General features: G+C 41.3%; 2 protein-coding genes across 5 annotated transcripts in view; one reads left to right on the top strand and one right to left on the bottom strand.

Moving 5' to 3' along the window:
* ILDR2 (immunoglobulin like domain containing receptor 2) overlaps nucleotides 1–14,693 on the bottom strand; it is a 74,417-nt gene extending 59,724 nt beyond the window's left edge. For 2 of the 3 annotated variants that reach the window (XM_032161104.2, XM_058443109.1), the window contains exon 1: nucleotides 844–1,019. In XM_032161104.2, the coding sequence (XP_032016995.1) occupies nucleotides 844–889 (46 nt within the window). In that variant the 5' untranslated portion in view covers nucleotides 890–1,019. Of the gene's footprint in view, nucleotides 1–843; nucleotides 1,020–14,621 lie in introns of those variants that run through there. The other variant, XM_058443108.1, reaches the window with a different exon arrangement.
* Nucleotides 14,694–14,835: 142 nt separating this feature from the next.
* Nucleotides 14,836–22,501, top strand: part of MAEL (maelstrom spermatogenic transposon silencer) — a 32,608-nt gene continuing 24,942 nt past the window's right edge. The window contains exons 1-5 of one of the 2 annotated variants that reach the window (XM_058443107.1): nucleotides 14,836–15,085; nucleotides 15,338–15,430; nucleotides 16,963–17,053; nucleotides 17,849–18,004; nucleotides 19,189–19,230. In XM_058443107.1, the coding sequence (XP_058299090.1) occupies nucleotides 14,954–15,085; nucleotides 15,338–15,430; nucleotides 16,963–17,053; nucleotides 17,849–18,004; nucleotides 19,189–19,230 (514 nt within the window). In that variant the 5' untranslated portion in view covers nucleotides 14,836–14,953. Of the gene's footprint in view, nucleotides 15,086–15,337; nucleotides 15,431–16,962; nucleotides 17,063–17,848; nucleotides 18,005–19,188; nucleotides 19,231–22,501 lie in introns of both variants that reach the window. The other variant, XM_032161101.2, reaches the window with a different exon arrangement.

Raw genomic sequence — 22,501 nt, 5'->3', positions numbered from 1 at the left:
GGAATCGGAATCCTCATGTGGGGAAATGGGTTAAGAACAAGAGCATCTACTGACCCCAGGAGAATGAGGAGAAAGTTCACCAAAAAGGAGGGGAGGACACAGAGGACCCAGCTAGACCAGTGACTTTGATGCTGGGGAGAAGCCCAATGCCTCTAAATCTCTCTGCAAATTATCTTTCAGGGAGCGGGGAGGGCACCTATTAGAAAGGCTCTTCTGCTTTCTAATTATCATTTGGGACCACTCCCCAAATGATACCAAGTGAGAGAGAGCCAGGCTCTAAACTCCACAACCAGTGAAGGTTCCATCCCCATCTCCTTCCCAACCTCCAGTTCCTTGCACCCTCCAGAGAGCCACAGAGAATGCCCTGGGTCCCCCTCCTTCTCTAGGGAAGAAATTAAGGAGACAGTCCTCCAGCCTCCACCTCCAGAAAACCAGTTCATTTAATCAGCTCCCTCTGAGCTTCCTTTATTCCAGCCAGGCTTTTCACAGGACTCACAGCATTACAAACTCAGGATAAGACCGAAGGAGAACCGTTTTATGGAGGGGAAATGCATTCGAAAGAACAACCTCAGCGCCAATGAGTCAAGCACCTGCATCTAGATGCGTCTCACTTGTCATTGGGCTTCTTCCCCGCCGCCCCCATCATTCTATCTCTCTCTCACACACACACAAACACATACACAAACACACACGCTGCCCCCTCCCCCACTTTCCACCAGACCGCTAAGCAGCTTTAAACATGGTCAGTAAGGAGGAAAATGGGGGGTGAGGGGGGGCGCGGTGAGAACAGAACCAATACAGGAATATACAAAGTTATTCCTTTCTGTAAAAAAGGACTCTTACCTGTTAGCCAGAAGAGAGAAATCCACCTCAGCAAGACCCTGTCCATCTTCCCCAACTTCCCATCCGAATTACGGAGTGAGGAAAGTGGGAAATGGCTGGAACAGAAGGATCGCTGTCACCTCGCGGCAGCGGAGCGGCGGGCACCGGGCGTCCCTGGGCGCAGCGCCCGCCGGGCCGGCCGCGCAGGCGGGGCCGGGGGCTGGATCGCGCCGCCGGCGGAGCGCGCGCTGCCGCGGGCTTCCGGGGTCCGCGCGGCGCTTGGCGGCGCATCCGCACGCCCAGGCAGCGCGGCGCGGGGCGAGCGCCTCCCCGCCGCAGAGCCCGCCGCGCGGGGGAGCTCGGCCGCCGCACCGCCTCCCGCGCCTCCGCCCCGCGGCCCGCTGCCGCGACTGCCAAAGTTTCTCGGTCACGTGCTGGCCCCCGGCGGCCCAAAGGTCAGCGTGGAGTGATTGAGGCCACGCGGGGAGAGGGGGTCGCTGGGTGGCAAGCAGCGAGAGGCGCGGGGGAGGCTGCCCCGCGGGCCGCGCCGAGCGGGGAGCGATCATCGCGGCTTCTCCCAGGGACGCCCGCGCCCGGGAACCCCAGCGAGAACGCTGGCTGGGGACTCGAGCAGGGGGAGCCTGTGTCTGCGGGCAGCCACAGCCAACCTGAACGGGGAGAGAGCGACAGCGGCGAGGGTGGGGCACGGCGGGGACTTGGCGTAACTTCTTACGGGACTTAACTAGCAAGTCCTCTAGGCTAGAATGTTCGCTTCTGCGGTACCCCCGCCCCTCCGTCTGGTTTCCTTTTTGACAGTGCAAGGAACCAGGCAAGAGGCTCCGCAGAATTGAAAAAGGTAGGCGGGAATCTCGCGTCATTACTTTTTCCTGTTAAAATATGAGGTAGAATAAGGGCATCCGGCCCTTTAACAGAAAATATGTAAAACCACAATGAGATAAATGATTATAACGGCTTAAATCCATCCAACACTTTATAGATTCCAGCACGCATTCACATGGATTATTCCTATTTGTCAGACGGATTTGTCTTGTGTCTCAAAATGTATGTATTGAGAGAGAACTGATAAATGTATGATTTGCTTAAGAAATATATTTATGAAGTCTCTACTAGCTGCTAAGAACTAAGGTTACAAAGTGGAATGAGATAGACTTCCTGCCCTTAGGAGCCTCACCTTGGGTCCAGGAAAGGGAGGAAGGTCAGACCATTAAAGACATGATACTTCTTCCTAGTAAAACGGGGCAAGTGCAATAATGGAGGCATAAAGTGCCTTGGGAACACAGAGGAAGGAGTAAGTTAGTTGTGGGTGGGGAGGGGGCACCACGATAAAGGAGGGGTAACATCTGAGCTGGCATTTGCAGAAAGCGCAAGATTTGAGCCATTCAAGGACCCCTGGTGGAAAGGGGGCAGGCGAGGGCATTCTGGGCAGAGGAAAGAGACATAGCAGAAAGGTCTCAAGTAGCATCTGAAAACAGAGTGGTGCCAGGCTGGAGGGGGAATTCCTGGAGCAGACAGACTCCACACCTAAGAGTGAATGTGTACGCAGACAGGGAGGATATGTATGTGAACGTGTGAGAAATGGTAAGAATAGACCCTGGACAGCCGTCTTTTATGGCTGCCTGACATCTCAATTCCCTTCTTATTCTGAGAAATTCCAACTGCAGAAGCCAGAAAGTCTAGAGCCACCTCCCTGACCATCCCAGCTGGAGTGCAGGCCCGGGCCTCTGGCATAGCCAGGCTGACCTCTCCCTCAGAGCTTTTTGATTCTGGAGCAAGTGGTGGATATAAGGAACAAGGACAGTGGAGAATTGATTTTGTCGCTGAGGCGGCAGCAGCATCCAGTGTACACGATCAGCTGTGGCAGAGGTCAAGCCACCAGGATGCTCCAAGGTGTGATTTTTGGCTGTGGTCTTGCAGGCTCTCTGGGTTCTAGCCTCTCTTCTACACTTGGCTCTTCACTTCCCCAGCACTTCTTTGAGCCACCCAATATCCTTTCATAAACTCTTTGCTTATTTTGGCCAGGATGATTTTTTCATGCTATGTACTGCATGAGAGAAATTTGAGGACTATTTCCTTTCATATGCAGAAAAATAAAAATATAGGAGGTACCTAACATTTGTGGGTTTCCTTTAGGTTCTAGGCAGAGTTCTACATGTTTTACAAACCTTGTCATTTAACCCTAAAGAGGGAACTTAGGCCCAGAGCATTTAACTAACTTCTCTAAGATCAGGCAACTAGTAAGTGGCAGAGCTAGGATTTGAATCTGACTCTAAAGCATATACTGTTTGCACCACAAAAAGAACATCTACACCAGAAGATTGAGATGATATATTTGTATTATGCTCTGCCATTTGCTGCATCTATGTGTGTGTGTCACACAGTGCACAAAAGAGCTTGAATAGTGTTTATTATCTAAGCATACATAACAGTGGCATTTTGGCCAGGTGCCGTGGCTCACACCTGTAATCTCAGCACTTCGGGAAGCTGAGGTGGGCGGATCGCTTGAGCTCAGGAGTTTGACCAGCCTGAGTAACATGGTGAAACCCCATCTCTACAAAAAATACAAAAATTAGCCAGGCATGGTTGTGCATACCTTTAGTCCAAGCTACTCTGGAGGCTGAGATGGGAGGACCACTTGAACCTGGGAGGTTGAGGCTGCAGTGAGCTGTGACCACGCTACTGGACTCCAGCCTGGGTGCCAGAGTGAGACCCTGTCTCAAAAAATAATGGCATTTTATGCAAAACTTGGACATACGAGCAAGTTTATATATGTGAAAAATGGGAGATGGACTGAGTGAAGGGAGCCTGGATGTGTATATGAAGTGGAACGTGAATGCCCACAGAAATGAACTCATGTCTGCTCAGAGGAGGTGTCTGTGTAGTTGAACAAGGAATCAGGAGACTTGAAGAAGAGCTTGTGCCACAATGAATCATAGAATGCAGTTGCCTTGTCCATCATCCCAGAAATGTGTTTTCCATGTAGTGCCCTGCATGTCTACTTTATAGCCAGAGAGGTACACATGGTGTATCCTGAATCTTCCTGAGTGAGTGGGGCCCAGGCCATCCTGAAGGGGATGCTAAACTGGAGTGAATCACAATGTGTGCCCCTCCATCACCTTGCACATGTTACCAAGGTGATGAAGGGTTAATATAAATTTTGAAGTATATGCAATGATTCAAAACATGTAGCCTAAGGGATGGAGGTGGAAAGAGGATGGGAGAATGGTGTTATTTTTCCATATTGGTGGTGGGTGATGGGATATGGCACCCAGAGTCCCAATGTGGTTTCTGAACTTCCAGTATCAGGATGATATTACTATGTTTGCTTAAACACAGATTCCCAGGCTCTACTAAAAATAATGAGATCAGAAACTCCAGGTGGAACCCATAAATCTGCAGTTTAACCACTTTCCCCAGGTGCTTCCGATGCACAGTAATGTTTAAGAAGCAATACCTATCTTTTTTTTTTCTCCTGGGAAGCTGTTGAGCTGATGTTTTCTAATGAGCCTTGGATCTGGTTAAGCTCCAGTTGTTCATTCATTCTGACCTAATAGGACAGGACCCCAAATAGAGTGATTGATTCATCACAGCCAAGGAAGGGGTCTGGATCTGCAATACTTCAAACTTTCTACTGCAACGAGACAAACATGTCAGAACAAGGACCTGTATGGGACCAGAACAGGATTCCCAGGAAGCCACAGCTGGGATTGTATGTGGTGGGGGGACTAACAGGCTGCTTCAGCAAAGCTCTACACTATAGAACAGAATTAGGACACAGAGAAAAGAGAAGTGAACCACCGCAAGGAGACATGCTGGTAGCTGGTAGCAACCACATAGTTATAAATATAATGTAGCTGAATCCTCTTTAAAACATGATTTCATTGCAGACACACAGGCATGCATGCACATGAATACTGCTTAACGTGAGTCTGTTTAAAGCACACAGATAAAATCATATTTCTACTTCTCTCTGATCCTGCATTCCAAGAGGAATATATGAAGTATGACTCTGAAACAGATACCATTTTTCTCATGTAAGTTTGGTCCATCTTTTTTTTCTCTTGCTACCTTTTGGGTTTGCTATCTTTCCCATCCTCCATACCTTCAAAACCACCCTCAATGAATTATAAGTTAAAAAAAAACTAAATTAAACCAAGGAACTAAAAAAACTGGAACCAAAAAAACCAAGGAACTAAAAAAACTGGAACCAAAAAAACCAAGGAACTAAAAAAACTGGAGACTCTAGGCACCCTATACTGAAAACCAAAAACATTTTCAATCTTGAAGTCCTTTCATGTTGAACAAATTGTTTCATTAAGAAAATGCTTTAAAGAAAGGAAATGCAAGTATACAAATGCATTATGCCAAAACAAAACAAAACAAAATCTGAACTTGGACACTAGACACCATACTAACTAGAAATTTAAAAAGGTAAAAGGCTGGGACAATGTGTTGAAAATTCCATGTACTTCCAGCAGATTTAATCCAAGAACCTGCAGTCTCAGGCTTCAAATCCAACTGCAGTGGTGCTGGGTGTTGAATTAGGTGATGCTTTGTGTGCCCCATCCTAAAGCTAGATCCTGCTCAACAGTGGGGGCAGCCCTTGCCTGAATTAGCTCTCTACCAAAGCATTCCCTAAAAAGGTCCATCCAAGGATAATGTGCAGAAAAATAGAACATAAAAGTATATTTAGAGCTTGGTATCGAATATGAAAAAATACATTTAAAAGGGACAAAGGAAACAAATGAGTAACAATGGTTATCTCTGGGAAGATCATCATTCATTTATATTTTTTCTTTATAATTGTCTTTCTTTCTTTCTTTTAGAGACAGGGTCTGACTCGGTCACCCAGACTGGACTGCAATGGTGCCATCATAGCTCACTGCAACCTTGAACTCCTAGGCTCAATGCTATCCTCCTGCCTCAGCTTCCCAAGTAGCTGGGACTGCAAGTGCATGCCACCAAGCCCAGCTAATTTTTAATTTTTTTTTTTTTTTTAGAGACTGCATCTTGCTATGTTGCCCAGTATGGTCTCAAACTCCTGGGCTCAAGCAATCCTCCAACCTCAGCCTCCCAAAGTGCTGGGATTACAAGTTTGAGCCACTGTGCCCAGCCTATAACTTTCTATACCCTCTAATATTTCTGTAATATAGGAAAAGATGCTGGACAAAAGCTGTGCCCATGCCAAAATTTACTCATTGTAAATTTGTCCTCCAGTCTCTAGGACATCCCTGCAGAAAGGAGAGAAGCAAGGAGAAGGAGTGACAGGTGTTTTGTCAGGCCTGTATCTTCAGCCAGATACAAAGCCCCCACATGTACACCTGCTCTCATTATGTCTCATTCGTGAGCAGTTAATCAAGTTAATTATGAGCAGTTGAGCCCTGGGAGCTTTTACTGACAGTGCAACCTATAATTTCTTTGTAAGTTACAGAGCCAGAGATGAAGGTTACTGCTCTTTTAGGAGCCCTGCCTCCAGTTTTTGCTTTTGTTTCTGTTTTTATTTCATTGTTAGCATCCTTTGGAGACCAGAACAGCATTGACAGCCCCCCAGATGAGCAGCAGAGCAATTCTTATACTAGTGGTCAAGAAGCTTCCTATAGCCCAAAGGCTATAGGAAGAAAGGGTAACTGGCTGCCTATAGTTTACAAGATGAAGCTGCCTTGGGCTCTGGGTCTTGGTGATTTAGCCAGAAGATTGTTTCTCAGAGCCCAGCCCTGCACATTCTCCTAAAGGCCTTCTTCCTGGCACAGGTCAAAGACAGAACCTGAGAGAGGGAAATGAGCCAGAACAAATATGTCATCCGATGACCTCACCCCCAGCAAATGGGCAGGGAAGAGAGCTAGAGTGAGAAGGCCAGAACATCGAGCACCATGAAAAGAAACTGCTCAAGCAAGAGAAGTGGCATGTGGGCTTTAAAGATCAGGGTTAGAAAACAGCAGCCTTGACCTTTGTGTTGAAATAGCGGGGTGAGGATCTCCCACAGAAGTGTTAATTCTGTACTCCTTCCCCAATTCTGAGTAGGTGCCTTTTACATAGAGATGATCAATGTGTCCTTGTCTAATTAATTACAAACTACCCCCAGTGTATTCATCTTCCCTTTTCCTCATCTCTCCTTTTCTTTTCCCTGAATTCATTCATTTATTCCACACGTTTATTGAATACTTACTATATTCTAGACACTATGCTATCTAGAAATTAAAAACGAATATGATTTCAAAGATGAATGAATCACAGCCCCTTATGTCAAAGAGCTTACATCTGAGTTGTCTCCATGTGTGTAGAGAGGGAGGGAGGGAGGCAAATATGTGGTCTTTATGATGGTGTGACAGGGCCTGTATTAGGACATGTACCAAATATGGTAGGAAAATTAAGTGGGGGAGGGTCAATTAGTTATCAGTAGTCCTGGTCAGAGATATGTTCATGAAAAGGTGACCCCTGGGCTAAGCTTTAACATCATCTGGACAGAATTTCTAGGGGCAGAAAGGGAGCAGGAGGTAGTACAGATACACAAGCAATAGGCAGAGGTGAGAATAGGAACTGCTGCCCAGAGCATAGGTTTATAAAAGGCAGAGTCAGCAATAAGGCTGGAAAGGTAGGCTGAAGTTGAACCAAGGGAAACCAGGCTAGCAGATCTGGACGTAATTCCACCAGCAATGTACCATCCATGAGAATTTCTAAGTAGAACAAGATCAGACCTGTGTCTCAGCCAAGTTATTCTGGCCACAGGGTGTAGGATGAATTGATGGAGACAGAGACAACAGATTGTGGTCTCTCCCATGGAAGAGCTCATTACAAGAGCTCAAGAAGTAACAAACACCTAACAAGGGGCAGCATGAAGAGAATGCTAACATCAATTGAGAAAGACATTGCAAGGAGTCACAAGAGGTAGAATTCACATGTATATTGCAAGCAGGAGGAATCAACCAGACATCAGGTTGAGTTACTAAAGAATCTGAGAGCACATTCAAACAATGTCTAGATGGTACTCAGAAATTTATCTCTTAACTTTGGCAAAGCATCAGGTAATAAACAACCTTGAACATCTAAGATAAACAGATTGGAATGAGTGTTAAGTTGGGATCTCATAGATGTCAAAGTCACTCAAAGGCTGTGTGGCATGTGGAAGTCACTTCACCACTCAGCCTCAATTTCCTTTTCTGCAATATGGGGATAATCATGGAATCTATTTCATAGGGTTGTTGTGAAGGGGAGATAAGATAACCCTTGTGGAGTGTTTAGCAGAAAGCCAGATGTAGCTTGCAATGAATGTCACCTATTGTTACTACTATTATTATTATTAGCACAGGAGGGAAGATGCACACTGAATAATGTGGCCTTCACTTAAACTACCATCAGGAAAAAACTCAGCCACATTTTCCAAGAACACTTGTGGTGCTCTTCAGTGGTTTGCATAACACATACTTGGTTGAAAATCACACCTCATAATACTTAATTTAAAAAAAAAGTAATAGTCATCCAAATCTCCAATGGTTTCCCCCAATTTAGACAAAAATCTAAAGTCCTTATGGTGGCCCTGTAAATCCTATATGATCTGGCCCTAGCTCCCTCTCTAATACTCTCTCTACTTTCCCTCTCACTCACTTTACTCCAGCCATGTGACTGACTTTGCTGTTCCTCAAACATACCTGATATGCTCCCACCTCAGAGCTTTTGCCCTTGCTATTCTTTCTGCCTGGAATGCTCTTCTCCAGAAATCTTCATGGTTTGCTTGCTCTCTTCTTTCTAGTCTTTGCTCAAATTTCATTTCTTCATATAGGGCCTTTACTAACCTTAAAACTATACCTTCTATCTGTTGCTATTCCCATATCTTACATTATTTTTCTTCATTGGACTTATTGTCCAAAAGGATGTTCTGACATCTTGTTATATATGTAATAGTTTATTTATTTATTTATTACCTGTTTTTTTCTCCACTATAAGCTTTTTTCTATTCAACCTATTCTTGTGCTTAAAATAGAGGCTAGTATTCAGTGGGCTCTATTGAATAAATGAACCATATCTATTGAATAAATGAACCACTTGCTACTGGAATCACTCCCCTCTCTTGGTTTTCCTGCCTTTCTTCCTACTTTTTCACATGTTCTTCTCAGTCATCTTTACTGGGTCTTCCTTCTCTGGCTTCTAAATGCTAGTGTTCCTCAGGACTCCATCCTGGATCCTTTTTTTCACTCTCCTTAGATGATCTCATCTAGTTCATGAATTTAAATACCATCTTTATGTGGCTTACTTCTGAATTCTTTCTCAAGCCCAGAACTCCAGACTTACATGGTCAATTGCCTACTTGACATCTCCACTTGAATATATAGTAGGCATCTCAAAATGAACATGTCCATAATAGAACTCTTGATCCACCCCCTCCACATATTTCAACCCAAACCTGCCACCCTTTAGAATTTCTGAATAGAAAAAAATCAATCTGGGTTGGAAAGTGGGGAAAGCTATTCTGTTTATGTAGGACTTAACTAAAATAGAAAAAAATCAATTTTATCAAAGAAGGAGAGGAGCAGTGGCTCACACCTGTAATCCCAGCACTTTGGGAGGCTGAGACAGGCAGATCACTTGAGCCCAGAAGTTTGAGACCAGTCTGGGCAATGGCGAAACCCCTTCTCTACAAAAAATACAAAAATTAGCTGGGCATGGTGGCGCACACCAGTAGTCCCAGCTACTCGGGAGGCTGAGGTGGGAGGATCACTTGGGCCCATGGGACTAAGGCTGCAGTTAGCTGTGATTGCGCCACTGCACTCGAACCTGTTTGACAGAATGAGATCCTGTCTCAAAAAAAAAAAAAAAAAAATGGACCTATGAGGAGAGGAGCAGATAATAGAAATTATCGGGAGCTTTGTACCTTGGACCCTCCTTGGCATTAGCACTGTTTCCCTCTGCCCCAAAGTCCTCCCTATCTTAGGAAAAGCACTAAGTGCCAGTGGGTTACTCAAGCCAAAATCCTAGGACTCCTCCTTTTTTCTTACTCCTACAACCAATCCATTAGCTAGTTCTATTTTTCCCAAAATACAATTTGAGTCCAGCCTTTCCTTTTTGTTCGAGGTTGCCATCATCACCCACATGGACTCCTGAAGGAGCCTCTTAACTGGTCTCACCATGCCCATTCTTAATGCTTTGAACTCTTTCTCCAAATAGAAAACATAATGTTTTTTTAAAACCCTTAAATAGAGTAGCTCTCAAGTGTCCTCACCACAAAAAAAAGTATAAGTATGTGAAGTATTGCATATGTTAAGTCATTTGATTTAGCCATTCCACAACATATACATATTTCAAAATATGTTGTACACAATAAATATATACTATTTGTATCTGTCAATTAAAAATAAATAAATAAATATAAAATAACCCCCCTAAATGAACACCAATTGTACTTAGAGCAATACTCGAACCCCTTACAATGGTCATGGTCAAGCCCAAATCTCTGTTGATCACTCCAACCTCAGCAGGCACCATTCTTCACCTGACTAGATACAGTACAGCAACACTAACTAGTCTTCCATCTGTTCTGAAGAGATACCCAATTCTTTATCACCTGAGGCTTTTACACATACTGTTCCCTCTGTCTAGAAGTCTCTTCTTTCAATTCTTCACATGACTAGCTCTATTCCTTCCATCCTTTCTCATTATAAAAGCCACCTGCTCCTCATAGAGGTTTGCCCTGATCACCCATCTAAAAATTTGGTAGTTAAATCTAAATATGGTTTTAAAAATGTTAAAATATGAAAAAGCCATCTTGCCCAAGGTGGAGTAACAGGAAATGAATGTATCCAGTAGCTTGAAACAAAACTGCAATTACTTTTGCACCAACCTAATAAAAAAAGTCAAAATATATGAAACAATGTTTCCAGACACTAGACATTGGGGAGTAGAGATGAGTAACCCCTGAAAGAACCACAGCAAACAAGGTGAGCTCTGTGATTGCCACAGGTAGCTGCCTGGAGAGAGTACCAGAATGCAGTATCACAATGGGTTACCTAGGCAGAGCCCCGTGGCATCTCCTTGAGTTGAGGAGATGGAGGTGGGTGTCCAGGTGCACCACAGTGGATACAGTTTGCAGGGCAGAATACCAGAAACAAGGGAACAGCACAATGACCAAAAAAAAAAAAGGCTCTGGAGATGTGGTAAGGATCTCCCTTGAAGCCTGAGCTGAATACTGATCAGTGCATGCGTGGGAAGAAACTACACAGAGCCAAAGAAAGAACAACCTGAAAGGATTACAAGTAACCATCCTTGGAATTCACATAGGACTAGAAATAGTTTGTATTCCCATCAGCCAAAGTGGAATTTGGCTCTAAATTTTATGGAATATCAAGTACAGTACTCAGAAAGATGTTGTATCAGTAGAGGAGAAAATTAGCCTTAAAGATTGCTCTGATCTCAAATAAAAAGCAGAAAAGTAAGCCTAAAAAGAGTGAAAACCAGCCTCAAACTGTTTCCAAGTAACAGAACTGTGTCCCAAAACAAAGCCCAAAAATGTTTATAAGAATATAGAAATATGCAGCATTAAACAGGGTAAAATTTACAATGACCAGCGTCCAATCAAATATTACCAAGCATACAAAAGTAGCAGGACAACATAATCCATAAGAAGAAAAATCAATCAGTAGAAACAGACCCAGAAATGAAACAGATAATACAATGGGTAGACAAGAATTAATGGTTATTATATTACACGTTGCAACTGTATTCCATGTTAAACAACGTAGATGAAGGATAGACTATGTTAAGTAGAGATATGCTTAAAGATTTTTAGATTTTTAAAAAATACCCAATCAACTTCTAGAGATGAAAATAAATAATCTGATATGAAAAATACACTGGATGGAATTAATGCAGATTAGACATTACAGAGTAAAGTATTAGTAAACCCAAAGACACCAATGGACACTATGCAAAATGAAACAGAGAAAAAAGACTGAAGGAAAAAAATGAACAGAGCATCAGTAAACTGTGGGCAACTTCAAGCAGCATAAAGGAGTAGTGAGGAAACTTTAGGGGATGGATATGTTCATTATCTTGATGGCAGTGATGGCTTCACAGGTGTACACATAGGTTTAAACTCAATAAATTATACACTTTAGACATATCTAAATGTTGTTATAAAAAAAAGCAACGTGAAATTAAAATCCCAGATGATACCAACGTGGGAGACAGAAGTGGGATGGTGGTGCGTGGAGTGGGAAAGTCTGAGTGGGAAGAAGTAATAATTTTCTAAGCTGCTTGTCTATTTGGGAAGAGGGGATGTGAATACCTATTAGCTGTAAAAGTAGTGATAAAAATGTAAGTTTTAAAACAAGTGCACTAAAATTTATGGGTAACAGCAGAATGAAGAAAAATAGATTGTATAACCTTAAAACCAGTGGAAGAGAAAGTACAGCAAAAAATACTTATCAATCCAGCTAACACAGAGAAGGAAAAAATTAGAAACATAATAAACAGGCAAGAAAATAAATTGAACAAAGCTTTTTATTCAAGAAACTAAAAAAAGAAACATAAAACAGCCTGAAGTAGAAAGAAGGAATTAATAAACTTAAGGCAGAAATGAGTGAAAAGGGAAAGAAAAACTGTAAAGTGGATCAATAAAACTACAAGTGTTTTTTAAAAGATCAATAAAATAAAATTTGGCAAGTATTAAGGAAAAAAATCTGGAAGGCATAAATAGGAATGAAAAGGGGACTTTGTGTGTGTGTGTGTGTGTGTGTGTGTGTGTTTAAAATTACAATCAACTGTTACATTTGTTTTTATGCCAATGTTTTTTAAAGTCAGCTTTGTTGACTTTAAAATGAAACGCACCTATTTTAAGTCCATAGTTTGATGAATTTTGACAAATATATACTACTAATAGCCGCCAACACCACAATTAAAGTAGAGAACATTTCTGACAACCCAGAAGGTTCCCTGTGTCAGTTCTCAATCTCCCCTCCCCACCTCCTGGCTCCAGGTAACTGCTGATATGATTTTTATAACTACAGTTTTACATTTTCTCAAGTTTTGTATACACTGAATCACATCCTATGTATACTTTTATGTATGCCTTTTTTCACTCAACAAAATTTCAAAATTCATCCATGTCGAATATCAATAGTTCATTCCTTTTCATTCTTGAGTAGTAGTCTACTATATGAATGTGCCACAATTTATCAGTTCACCTGTTGATGAACGTTTGGGTTGTCCAGCTTGGAGCTCTTATGAATAGTTCTACTCTCAAAATTCATCTACAAGGCTTTGTGGATATATATTTTCATTTTCCTAGAAGAATGGAATTGCTGGGTCCTATGATAAGTATAAGAAACTGTCAAGCAGTTGTCCCACCAATAATGTATGAAAGTTCCAGCTGCTTCAGATCCTTGCCATATTTTATACCAATACACTAGAAAAATCTAAATGAGATAGACAATTTTTCCAGGAAAATATAATTACAAAAATTAGGTGAAGAAAACTAAGAAAACTGAGAAGACTAATAACCATACACAAGATATTGAAATGGTAGTTAAAGGTGAACTAACCCTCCAAAGATATAAAAGGTCAGAGAGTTTTACTAATAAGCTCTACCAACCTGTCAAGGAAAAGATAATTCCCATCTATTATTCTATCTGAACACAACCCTGATACCAATATTTGGTAAAGAAAATACCACAAAATCTATACAGTTCAATATTACTATAATCAAGGAAGCCAAAATTCTATATTATGTTTTTTAAAAAATAAGCAAAGCCTCATGATCAACTATAGTTTATACTAGGAATGGTAGGATGCATCAACGTTAGAAAAATCTAGCAATATTCTTTATGTTAACAAATTAGGCTGGGTTCAGTGGTTTACGCCTGTAATCCCAGCACTCTGGGAGGCCTAGGCAGGCAGATCGCTTGACTCCAGAAGTGTGAGACCAGCCTGGGCAACATAGGGAGACCTCGTCTCTACAAAAAAACAGAAAAATCACCGGGGCCTGGTGGTGTGCACCTGTAGCCCCAACTACTCCCGGGGGTGAGATGGGAGGTCCTACTTGAGCCCAGGAGGTCTAGGCTGCAGTGAGCTGGGATTGTGCCACTGCACTCCAGCTTGGGTGACAGACTGAGACCCTGTCTAAAAAAAAAAAAAAAAAAAAAAAAATTAAAAGATAAAACCGTGTGATTACCTGAAAAGATCCAGAAATTTAGCAAATTTTCAACTGCCATTCTTGATTTTAAACATATACATACCCCATATACACACACTTAGAAAGCTGACCCGAGAAAGGAATTTTCTCTGGGAAACATAATTAGAAAACCGAGAGAACCAACTAGCACGATGTAAACTAAAATAAGAGATCAGTAGTGTGACTAAATACATAGGACCAAAACTAAAATCAATACCTTCTCTAGACATCAGCAGTAACCAATTAGAAAATATAATTTTTTAAAAGAAAATTTTCATAAAAACTCATTGTTAATTAGAAATAAAATTGACAAAAAGGAAACAGTTTTATGAGGAAATCTATAAATATTTAAGGATATTTTAAATCTCAACCTCTTCCTCTATGTTTCCTTCTAACACTTATTTTTAAATGTACTTTTTAAAAATTCGGTTTTGTTGGTTCACTGGTTTTTGTCATCCTCTCCCCTCATTCGATTGTAAACTTGAGGGCAAGGAAGATCTTATTTGTCATGTTCCTCATACATGTTCCTCAACACTTTTCACAGTGCTTGGCACAAAACTGGCCGGCCCTTTGTACCTGTAAAACACGGAAACACCCACAGTTCCTCTTTTTCTCTACCTACTTTGTCGCACATTACGCAATAATGTACAGCAATTGCTCCAGGCCTCCCACGTGACAATGCCTCCGCCTGCCATGCACCCAGCCAATCAGAGCACTTGGCACCTGCGACCACGCTCTCCCCCCACCTCACCCGCAAAGCGGCACGAGCCGGAATCTTCCAGTCTCAGGCTGTTTGTTCCCCCAGCAGGGCAATGTGACTGCGCGCCGCTTCCTGATTGGCCAAGAGTTGCGGGCTGCGTGCGCAGCCGCCCACCTCGGTTACTTAGGGCGGGAGCCCGGCGAGGGCGCCGGTGCTTTGTGCTATCTAAGGCCAGGAAACGTGTCCGCGCTGCGATGCCGAACCGCAAGGCCAGCCGGAATGCTTACTATTTCTTCGTGCAGGAGAAGATCCCCGAACTACGGCGACGAGGCCTGCCTGTGGCTCGCGTTGCTGATGCCATCCCCTACTGCTCCGCAGACTGGGCGGTAAGGCTGGAGCGGAGTGAGAGGGCTGAGCAGGGCAGTTGGGCAAGCCGGAGGGTGAGGCGGGAGGGCAGAAGGCCTCGAGGAGGTCAGGCGGCTTGGCCCTGCCAGAGGAAGAGGAAGGCCCCTGTTTGTGGCCCTGGGCAAACTGACACCAGAACCACCTCCCTGTAATGCCCCGGCATCTGCCTGCGGGCCCTGGAGCACGGGATCCTCACGGCTGTTTCTCTTCTTTGCCCCTTCAATCTCCAAAAGCTTCTGAGGGAGGAAGAAAAGGAGAAATACGCAGAAATGGCTCGAGAGTGGAGGGCTGCTCAGGGAAAGGACTCTGGGCCTTCAGAGAATCAGGTAAAGTTAACAAGAGAAGAGCCGCCATCTGCCTGGCACATAGGCGTATTCAGTAAAGGCTGGATGAGTGAATGAGTGAATGTCAAGGGTAGACTGCTTTGGGGGTTCAGTTAGTGCGAAGACGACGTTCTTCTTTTCCCCTGGTGTCAGAATACCTGTTAAAAAAAACCAACAGCCTCCACAACTAGGGCATGCACACATTGGTGTAATTTGGTGGTGAAAGGCCTGGGGAATTCCTGTTAGGAAACCTGCAGACAATACACTTTGATCAGTAATGGGAGTGTAAAATCTAGGGGTTGTACTAGATGACATCAAGGTGTCCCTTTCAACTCTTCTGTGATTAATGAGCCTTAGCGGGGGTGGGGGGTGGGCAGTGGGGGCTTAAAAGTAGTTTAGACCATTCTGTCTTTTTTTCTTTAGCAAAATATACCATTCTTTTAAAAATGACACCTGAAACAAAGCCAGCTGCTGTGTTTAAAATATTGAAATAACAAGACTTGGATTAGTTGGTGTATGTGTGTATGTCTTACAAGAGTTGAATAGGCTGGGCACGGTGGCTCACGCCTGTAATCCCAGCACTTTGGGAGGCGGAGGTGGGCAGATCACTTGAGGTCAGGAGTTTGAGACCAGCCTGGCCAACATGGGGAAACCCCAACTCTACTAAAAGTAAAAAATAAAAAAAGCTGGGCGTGGTGGCAGACGCCTGTAGTCCCAGCTACTCAGGAGGCTGAGGTGGGAGAATCGCTTGAACCCGGGAGGCAGAGGTTGTAGTGAATCTAGATTGCGCCACTGCACTCCAGCCTGTGCGAAAGAGCAAAACTCTGTATCAAAAAAAAAGAAAGTTGAAGTTTATTTGGGTAAATTTCTGTGTAGCAGAATGTTAAAAGTACTAAATAAAATTTGTTGTTGATTTGTATCAGGAAAGTGCAAGGTAATTGTTGGTGCTACCCCACCCTTTGTTTTTTCCATTCTTACATGGTAAAATTCCATTCTTAAACTGTCAACATTGGATTGAAACTCAAGAGATAGTTTTATTTTGTGGATTTATGAGTAGAAGCTCAGTTGAGTTTGTACTTATACTTGCAAGCCTTATTCTTACAAGATATCTCTCCTCAAAACTTAAGCTATGGTGTATGTGTACCTCATGTGAGACTTGGAGACAACATAATCTGGTTTTGACTTTAAGTGAAAAACAAGCAACATTAGAGTACTTTGGGGCATAGTGTGCTTTTGGCCACTGGCCTGGCATGTAGTAGGTGGCTCAGGATGATTACCTTGGATAATCAGTAGTGGGCAAAATGGCTTTCAGTAGTAGTGGCATTGGTTATTTACCACTTCCCTTCTGATTCAGAATATTTATAATTTGTTATTCTGCCTTTGGGTGTTGGTATTATTGACAGATATATTTATTCACTGGATTCATTGACCTTGGTAATCTATAGGCTGTTTTGCAGTTATTTAGCTAAATTTTAATGTATGGTCTAAAGTGTCCAGCAAGAGTTTATGTAGCCAATCATTCTCTTCCTCTTTAGAAACCTGTTTTCACACCACTGAGGAAGCCAGGCATGCTTGTACCAAAGCAGAATGTTTCACCTCCAGATATGTCAACTTTGTCTTTAAAAGGTGATCAAGGTAGAGTAATCCTGAAATATTTTGCTTAGATAAATTTGAGTGCCCAAAACACTATATTTGTCAGTAGAAATGTTTTCTGTTCATTTTGATCTGCCATTTCAAAGTAAATAACTGCAAGTGTTAAATATTGTGGTACTGACATTATAAAAGATTAGGTAATTTGTTGAAATAAAATAGGAGAGTGGTTTTTTTTTTTAACAAAAATCTGGTCTGTTTCTACCACTTTATATGTTGTTAAACATAGGTATTTTTTAGACTTGTTTACAGTTGGACACTTAAATACACTTAAAACAAAAGTAAACAGGTGGAGTAACGTTTTCAGATCTATTCTTATATGTATTGGTAAAAAGTGAAAAAAGAATGAACTAAATTGTTCGTAGTTCATATTACTTGAACTATGAACAATCAATCTTTCTACATTGATTCTGCTCAGCTTCATTTCCCAGACCTATATATTTGTTGAATATGGGTCACTGCTCTATATCATTCCTGAGATTCAGGACTTATCTATGGCCGAATTATGTAGATCTGGCTGCAAGTTGGAATAATTTTGTTGCTTCATGCAAAGAGTGGTTACTTTAATCCTTGATAATTGTAATTAGAAGAATTTTGATTTCTTTATTTGGTACGGCTGATTGGTTTTCTCTTTTCCAGCTCATTTAGGAATATAGGAACAGAAAGAAAATTGTTCTAAAACATTTTTTCCCTTCAGTTAAAGAGGTTTTTGTGGAAGAGGTAAATTTGAGACATTCATTTATTCATTTTATCTTACAATTTATTTTTTAGCTCTCCTTGGAGGCATTTTTTATTTTTTGAACATTTTTAGCCATGGTGAGCTACCTCCTCATTGTGAACAGCGCTTCCTCCCTTGTGAAATTGGCTGTGTTAAGTATTCTCTCCAAGAAGGTATTATGGCAGATTTCCACAGTTTTATAAATCCTGGTAAGTAGTCAGAGTAGATGCTAGAGCTTAAACATGTATGTTTTTTTTTTTAATCTTGACTTTATTTGATAATAGTACTTTTTCTTACAAGCTCATGTACAGCTGTGTTCTTAATGTAACAAGACTTCATAATACTTACTGAAAAACTGTTAGGAATTAGGTGTTGACGAAGGGTTTTTTGGTTTAGGCTTTTACCTCAAGTTACCATTAAAATCAGATGGATAGACTATCTGAACAATTCATAGCCTGCTATTCACCTACCTATGGCCTTACATCTTGGGATTTCCTAAAAGCTATGTATGCCATGATCTTTTCTTTCTCTGCCTCATCCTTCACCTCAGTGGTAACTAGCTTTTTAAGCTGCTATTGCTTTGTAGCCTTGAAGAAATTACTCAACCTCTCTGAACCTATTAGCTCATCTGTAAAGTGGGGATAATATCTATTGGAGGATTGTTCTAAGGAATAGATGACAAATATGGAAATAGCCTAATACTTAATCAGCTCTCAGATATTATCAGCATCTCTTCTTCCTACTGTTCCATCCCATTAAAAAGCAAGGTAGGTATGAACACATAGGATTTGATACCCTTGAAGGTAAGTAGGAAAAATATATAGGGAAAAGAGATTGGGGACATGACTTCATTTTTAGTTTTGTCAATTATCAGTTACTTTAAAATTAATTAGGACATCCCAGCACTTTTTCCTCCTCATTTTTAGATGACAGAAAAACTAATAATCATCCTACTGACACTTGAGTGTTGCTACTTAGGACAAGTCAAAGAGCTGCTTTTCGCCACATAGGTTGTAAAATATTAAAAAGACAGAATTTGGGGACTGTTTTTACTCTGAGAAACGCATATACACCTTGCCGTATCAACGCCCTTATGGCCCCCTGAGGCCCATTCATGGACGTGGAGCTAAGACTCTTTTGACACATGCTTTCTTTATCTAACATTTCTTTCTCTGTAAGGAGTAACTTAAAAGTAGCTTAGACAATATACCAAATTCTTTAACAGTTTTCATACCTTTGGTTAAAAATAAACCCTATAAAAGTTTAATCTTTTGTATTTTCATGTAAGAAAAATTACCTTTCTGTGTGATAACTTGGTCATCTTGTAGAGTATTACTGTAGCACTAGAGAACTTTGAAATTTCTGCTTCTCAACATGATATTTTGTATTGTAGGTGAAATTCCACGAGGATTTCGATTTCATTGTCAGGCTGCAAGTAAGTATAAAGGAATGGGGTAGGATTTGCGACTTGAATGTATTCATACCTGGTTAGACTTACTCCTTTTACACACAAACTATAAAATAAGAGGAAAATAACTTTAGGTTATTGTTAGAGAATCTGCATAGATGTGATAGATGGTGTCTGTGATCTTTAAATTTTTTATAGACTGATAGTATACTGTCCCTTTTCAGGGAATTGTTTATTTTCTGTATATATCCTTTGACCTCAAGGTCGGCTGTTCTTAGTGGCTGGGTACTTAGGAAAGCCTTTTAAGAGGTCTCAGATTATCTAGATTTAGGACTATTTTCAGGGACATCCATTTCAGTTATGTTTTAAAAGTTAATACTTTAAAAATAAAGAGTTCTGAATTTTTTAGATGAGGAAAACAGTTTTCTAAGTATTTTGCAACCAAAGGGTATGACTGTATATCTAAGCCCTTGAACTAAACCCTTTTTCTGGGAATTAGGTTTTAAGTGATTTTCTGCTTAAATAGAATGAAAATCGGAATAGGTTTATTTTTAAATGTATATTAAAAGTGTCAGTGCATAGGGACTATTTAATGATTCCTGTCTATAAGGTAATTTTTTTTTTTTTTTTTTTTGAGACGGAGCCTTGCTCTATCACCAGGCTGGAGTGGAGGGGCGTGATCTCGGCTCACTGCAACCTCTGCCTCCTTGATTCAAGCAATTCTCCTGTCTCCACCTCCTGAGTGGCTGGGACTACAGGCACATGCCACCGTGCCCAGCTAATTTTTATATTTTTAGCAGAGACGGGGTTTCACGATGTTGGCCAGGATGGTCTCCATCTACTGACCTCGTGATCCGCCCGCATCAGCCTTCCGAAAGTGCTGGGATTACAGGGAATGAGCCACCGCGCCCAGCCAGTAATTTTTTTTTTAACTTAAAAATGTGGACAGCTAGCCTGTAGAAGTGTTTGAAATTAAAAATAAGTTTTTCATAACTGCCACAACCAGCAGCTATAATACTTATAACACTGTTCTTTATAAATGAACATATTTTGGACTTATATTTGGTTGTATATTTTGAATTCTTAATATATACTAATTCATTATTTGACTGGAATCAGGGTTGTAGGCTATGGAATAAGAAATGTAAGGGAGAATTGTTTTAGTAGTTCCTTTTTTTTTTTTTTTGAGACAGACTTTTGCTCTTGTTGCCCAGGCTGGAGTGTGTAATGGCATAATCTAGGCTCACTGCAACCTCCGCCTCCTGGGTTCAAGCGATTCTCCTGCCTCAGCCTCCTGAGTAGCTGGGATTACAGGCATGCACCACCACACCTGGCTAATTTTGTATTTTTTGTAGAGATGCGGTTTCTCCATGTTGGTCAGGCTGGTCTCAAAACTCCTGACCTCAGGTGATCTGCCCGCCTCAGCCTCTCAAAGTGCTGGGATTACAGGCATGAGCCACCGTGCCTGGCAGTAGTTCCTTCTTATATAGCTTTGAATGGAAAGTAATTACAATATGGAAGAAAAATTCCGTACTTGCTTTAAAGTGTGAACATAGGTAATATCCCCAACTGTTACATCATCTGAGGTTATTGACCTAGATGGCAGTTTAAAAAAATAAATAAATAAATGGAAATTTAGCCAGTGAATTAATTTTCACGTTTTTACTTAAACTCTGTTTCAGCTTTATTCATCTGTTAAATGCATTGGAATCCCTACTATGTGCCAGACATTCATTTTTGAGACTGTCACTGGCTTACTGTTTCTTTGCTATTTTGATTCTGTTAAATCCTTCTTAAAAATCTATTTTTGACGACCTATTTTTACAACCTTTTCAAATTAATCAGATTAACAGAAAGCATGATTCTTTAAAAAAATCTATTAAAGATTCTAGAAATGTTTTCTTAATTTATTATTCAACCTAGTCGAAACTGAGTACAATGTTTCTCATTCAAGGAAACTTAAAATGTTTGGAGCTTACCAATTTGAGTGTGTCTTAAGTTGCCAATTTGATGATCCCGGGAAATATGCCAATTAAATAAGATAAATGACTATTAGAGTGACACCTGTCACCATAATAACTAAAAATGCCTATGCTAATGTAATTGAGCTGATTTGGAGGAGACCATGTTTTGTATAGTAACACACTGGAACAAATTTACATGTGGATGTGAAGAATTTGAGTGGTATTTAAGGAACATGCATATGGATCTCTCAAATACTCCTGTGCTATCTAATCTTTTATGAACTATGAGTGAGAGTATAGGAGGTCCTGGTTCTTCTCCTTCCCCACTCTAGCCAGATGAGCTCTGCTTCTCTCCATTTTACTGGTTAATGATTTTCTTGAAAGAAATTCTGCTTTAAAACATCAGCATTTTGAAAATTGCTTTCAGCTTCCTATACAAAAGGTCCATCAGCTTTTCAAAGGAAGCTTCTACACACAGAGCAGATTATAACATTTATTTAAGGTATAAAGAACATTAATAAAAAAACACCCACAAGTCAACTGAAAAAATAGCACATTTCCAGTGCCATTGAAAGTCCCTATATCTCTCCCTGATGGCATTCCCTTCCCTCTTTATGAGAAAACTATGATTCTGAATTTTGTGTTTGAATTTTGTGTATTTATTTTCTGAATAGTTTTACTACATGTACATATTTGTTTAAATGATGTATTTAATTTTACTTGTTTCAATGTTTATGTAACTAACATATTGTATGTATCAGCGTGCCCAATCTTTGGGCTTCCGTGGGCCACATTTTTTTTTTTCTAAGACAGTCTCACTCCCTCGCCCAGGCTGGAGTGCAGTGGCACGATCTCGGCTCACTGCAACCTCCACCTCCCAGGTTCAAGTGAATCTTCTGCCTCAGCCTCCTGAGTAGTTGGGATTACAGGTGTGCATCACCATGCCCGGCTAATTTTTTGTATCTTTAATAGAGACAGGGTTTCACCATGTTGGCCAGGCTGGTCTTGAACCCCTGACCTCGTGATCTGCCCACCTCGGTCTCCCAAAGTGCTGGGATTACAGGCGTGAGCCACCGCGCCTGGCCCCCCCGAGCCACATTGGAAGAAGAATTGCCTTGGGCCACACATAAAATACATTAACACTAATAATAACTGTTGAACCTAACAAACAAAAATCACAAAAAAATCTTGTAATGTTTTAAGAAAGTTTATGAATTTGTATTGGGCTGCATTCAAAGCCGTCCTGGGCCGCATGAGGCCTGCATGCCGCGGGTTGTACAAGCGTGATATATATATTTCCTTTCCTGTATTTTTTAACTCAATATTTTTCACTC

Source organism: Hylobates moloch, unplaced genomic scaffold (genome assembly GCF_009828535.3).
Source record: "Hylobates moloch isolate HMO894 unplaced genomic scaffold, HMol_V3 SCAFFOLD_8, whole genome shotgun sequence".
In the NCBI taxonomy this organism is placed as follows: domain Eukaryota; kingdom Metazoa; phylum Chordata; class Mammalia; order Primates; family Hylobatidae; genus Hylobates; species Hylobates moloch.
This window is presented reverse-complemented; position numbering and strand designations above follow the sequence as displayed.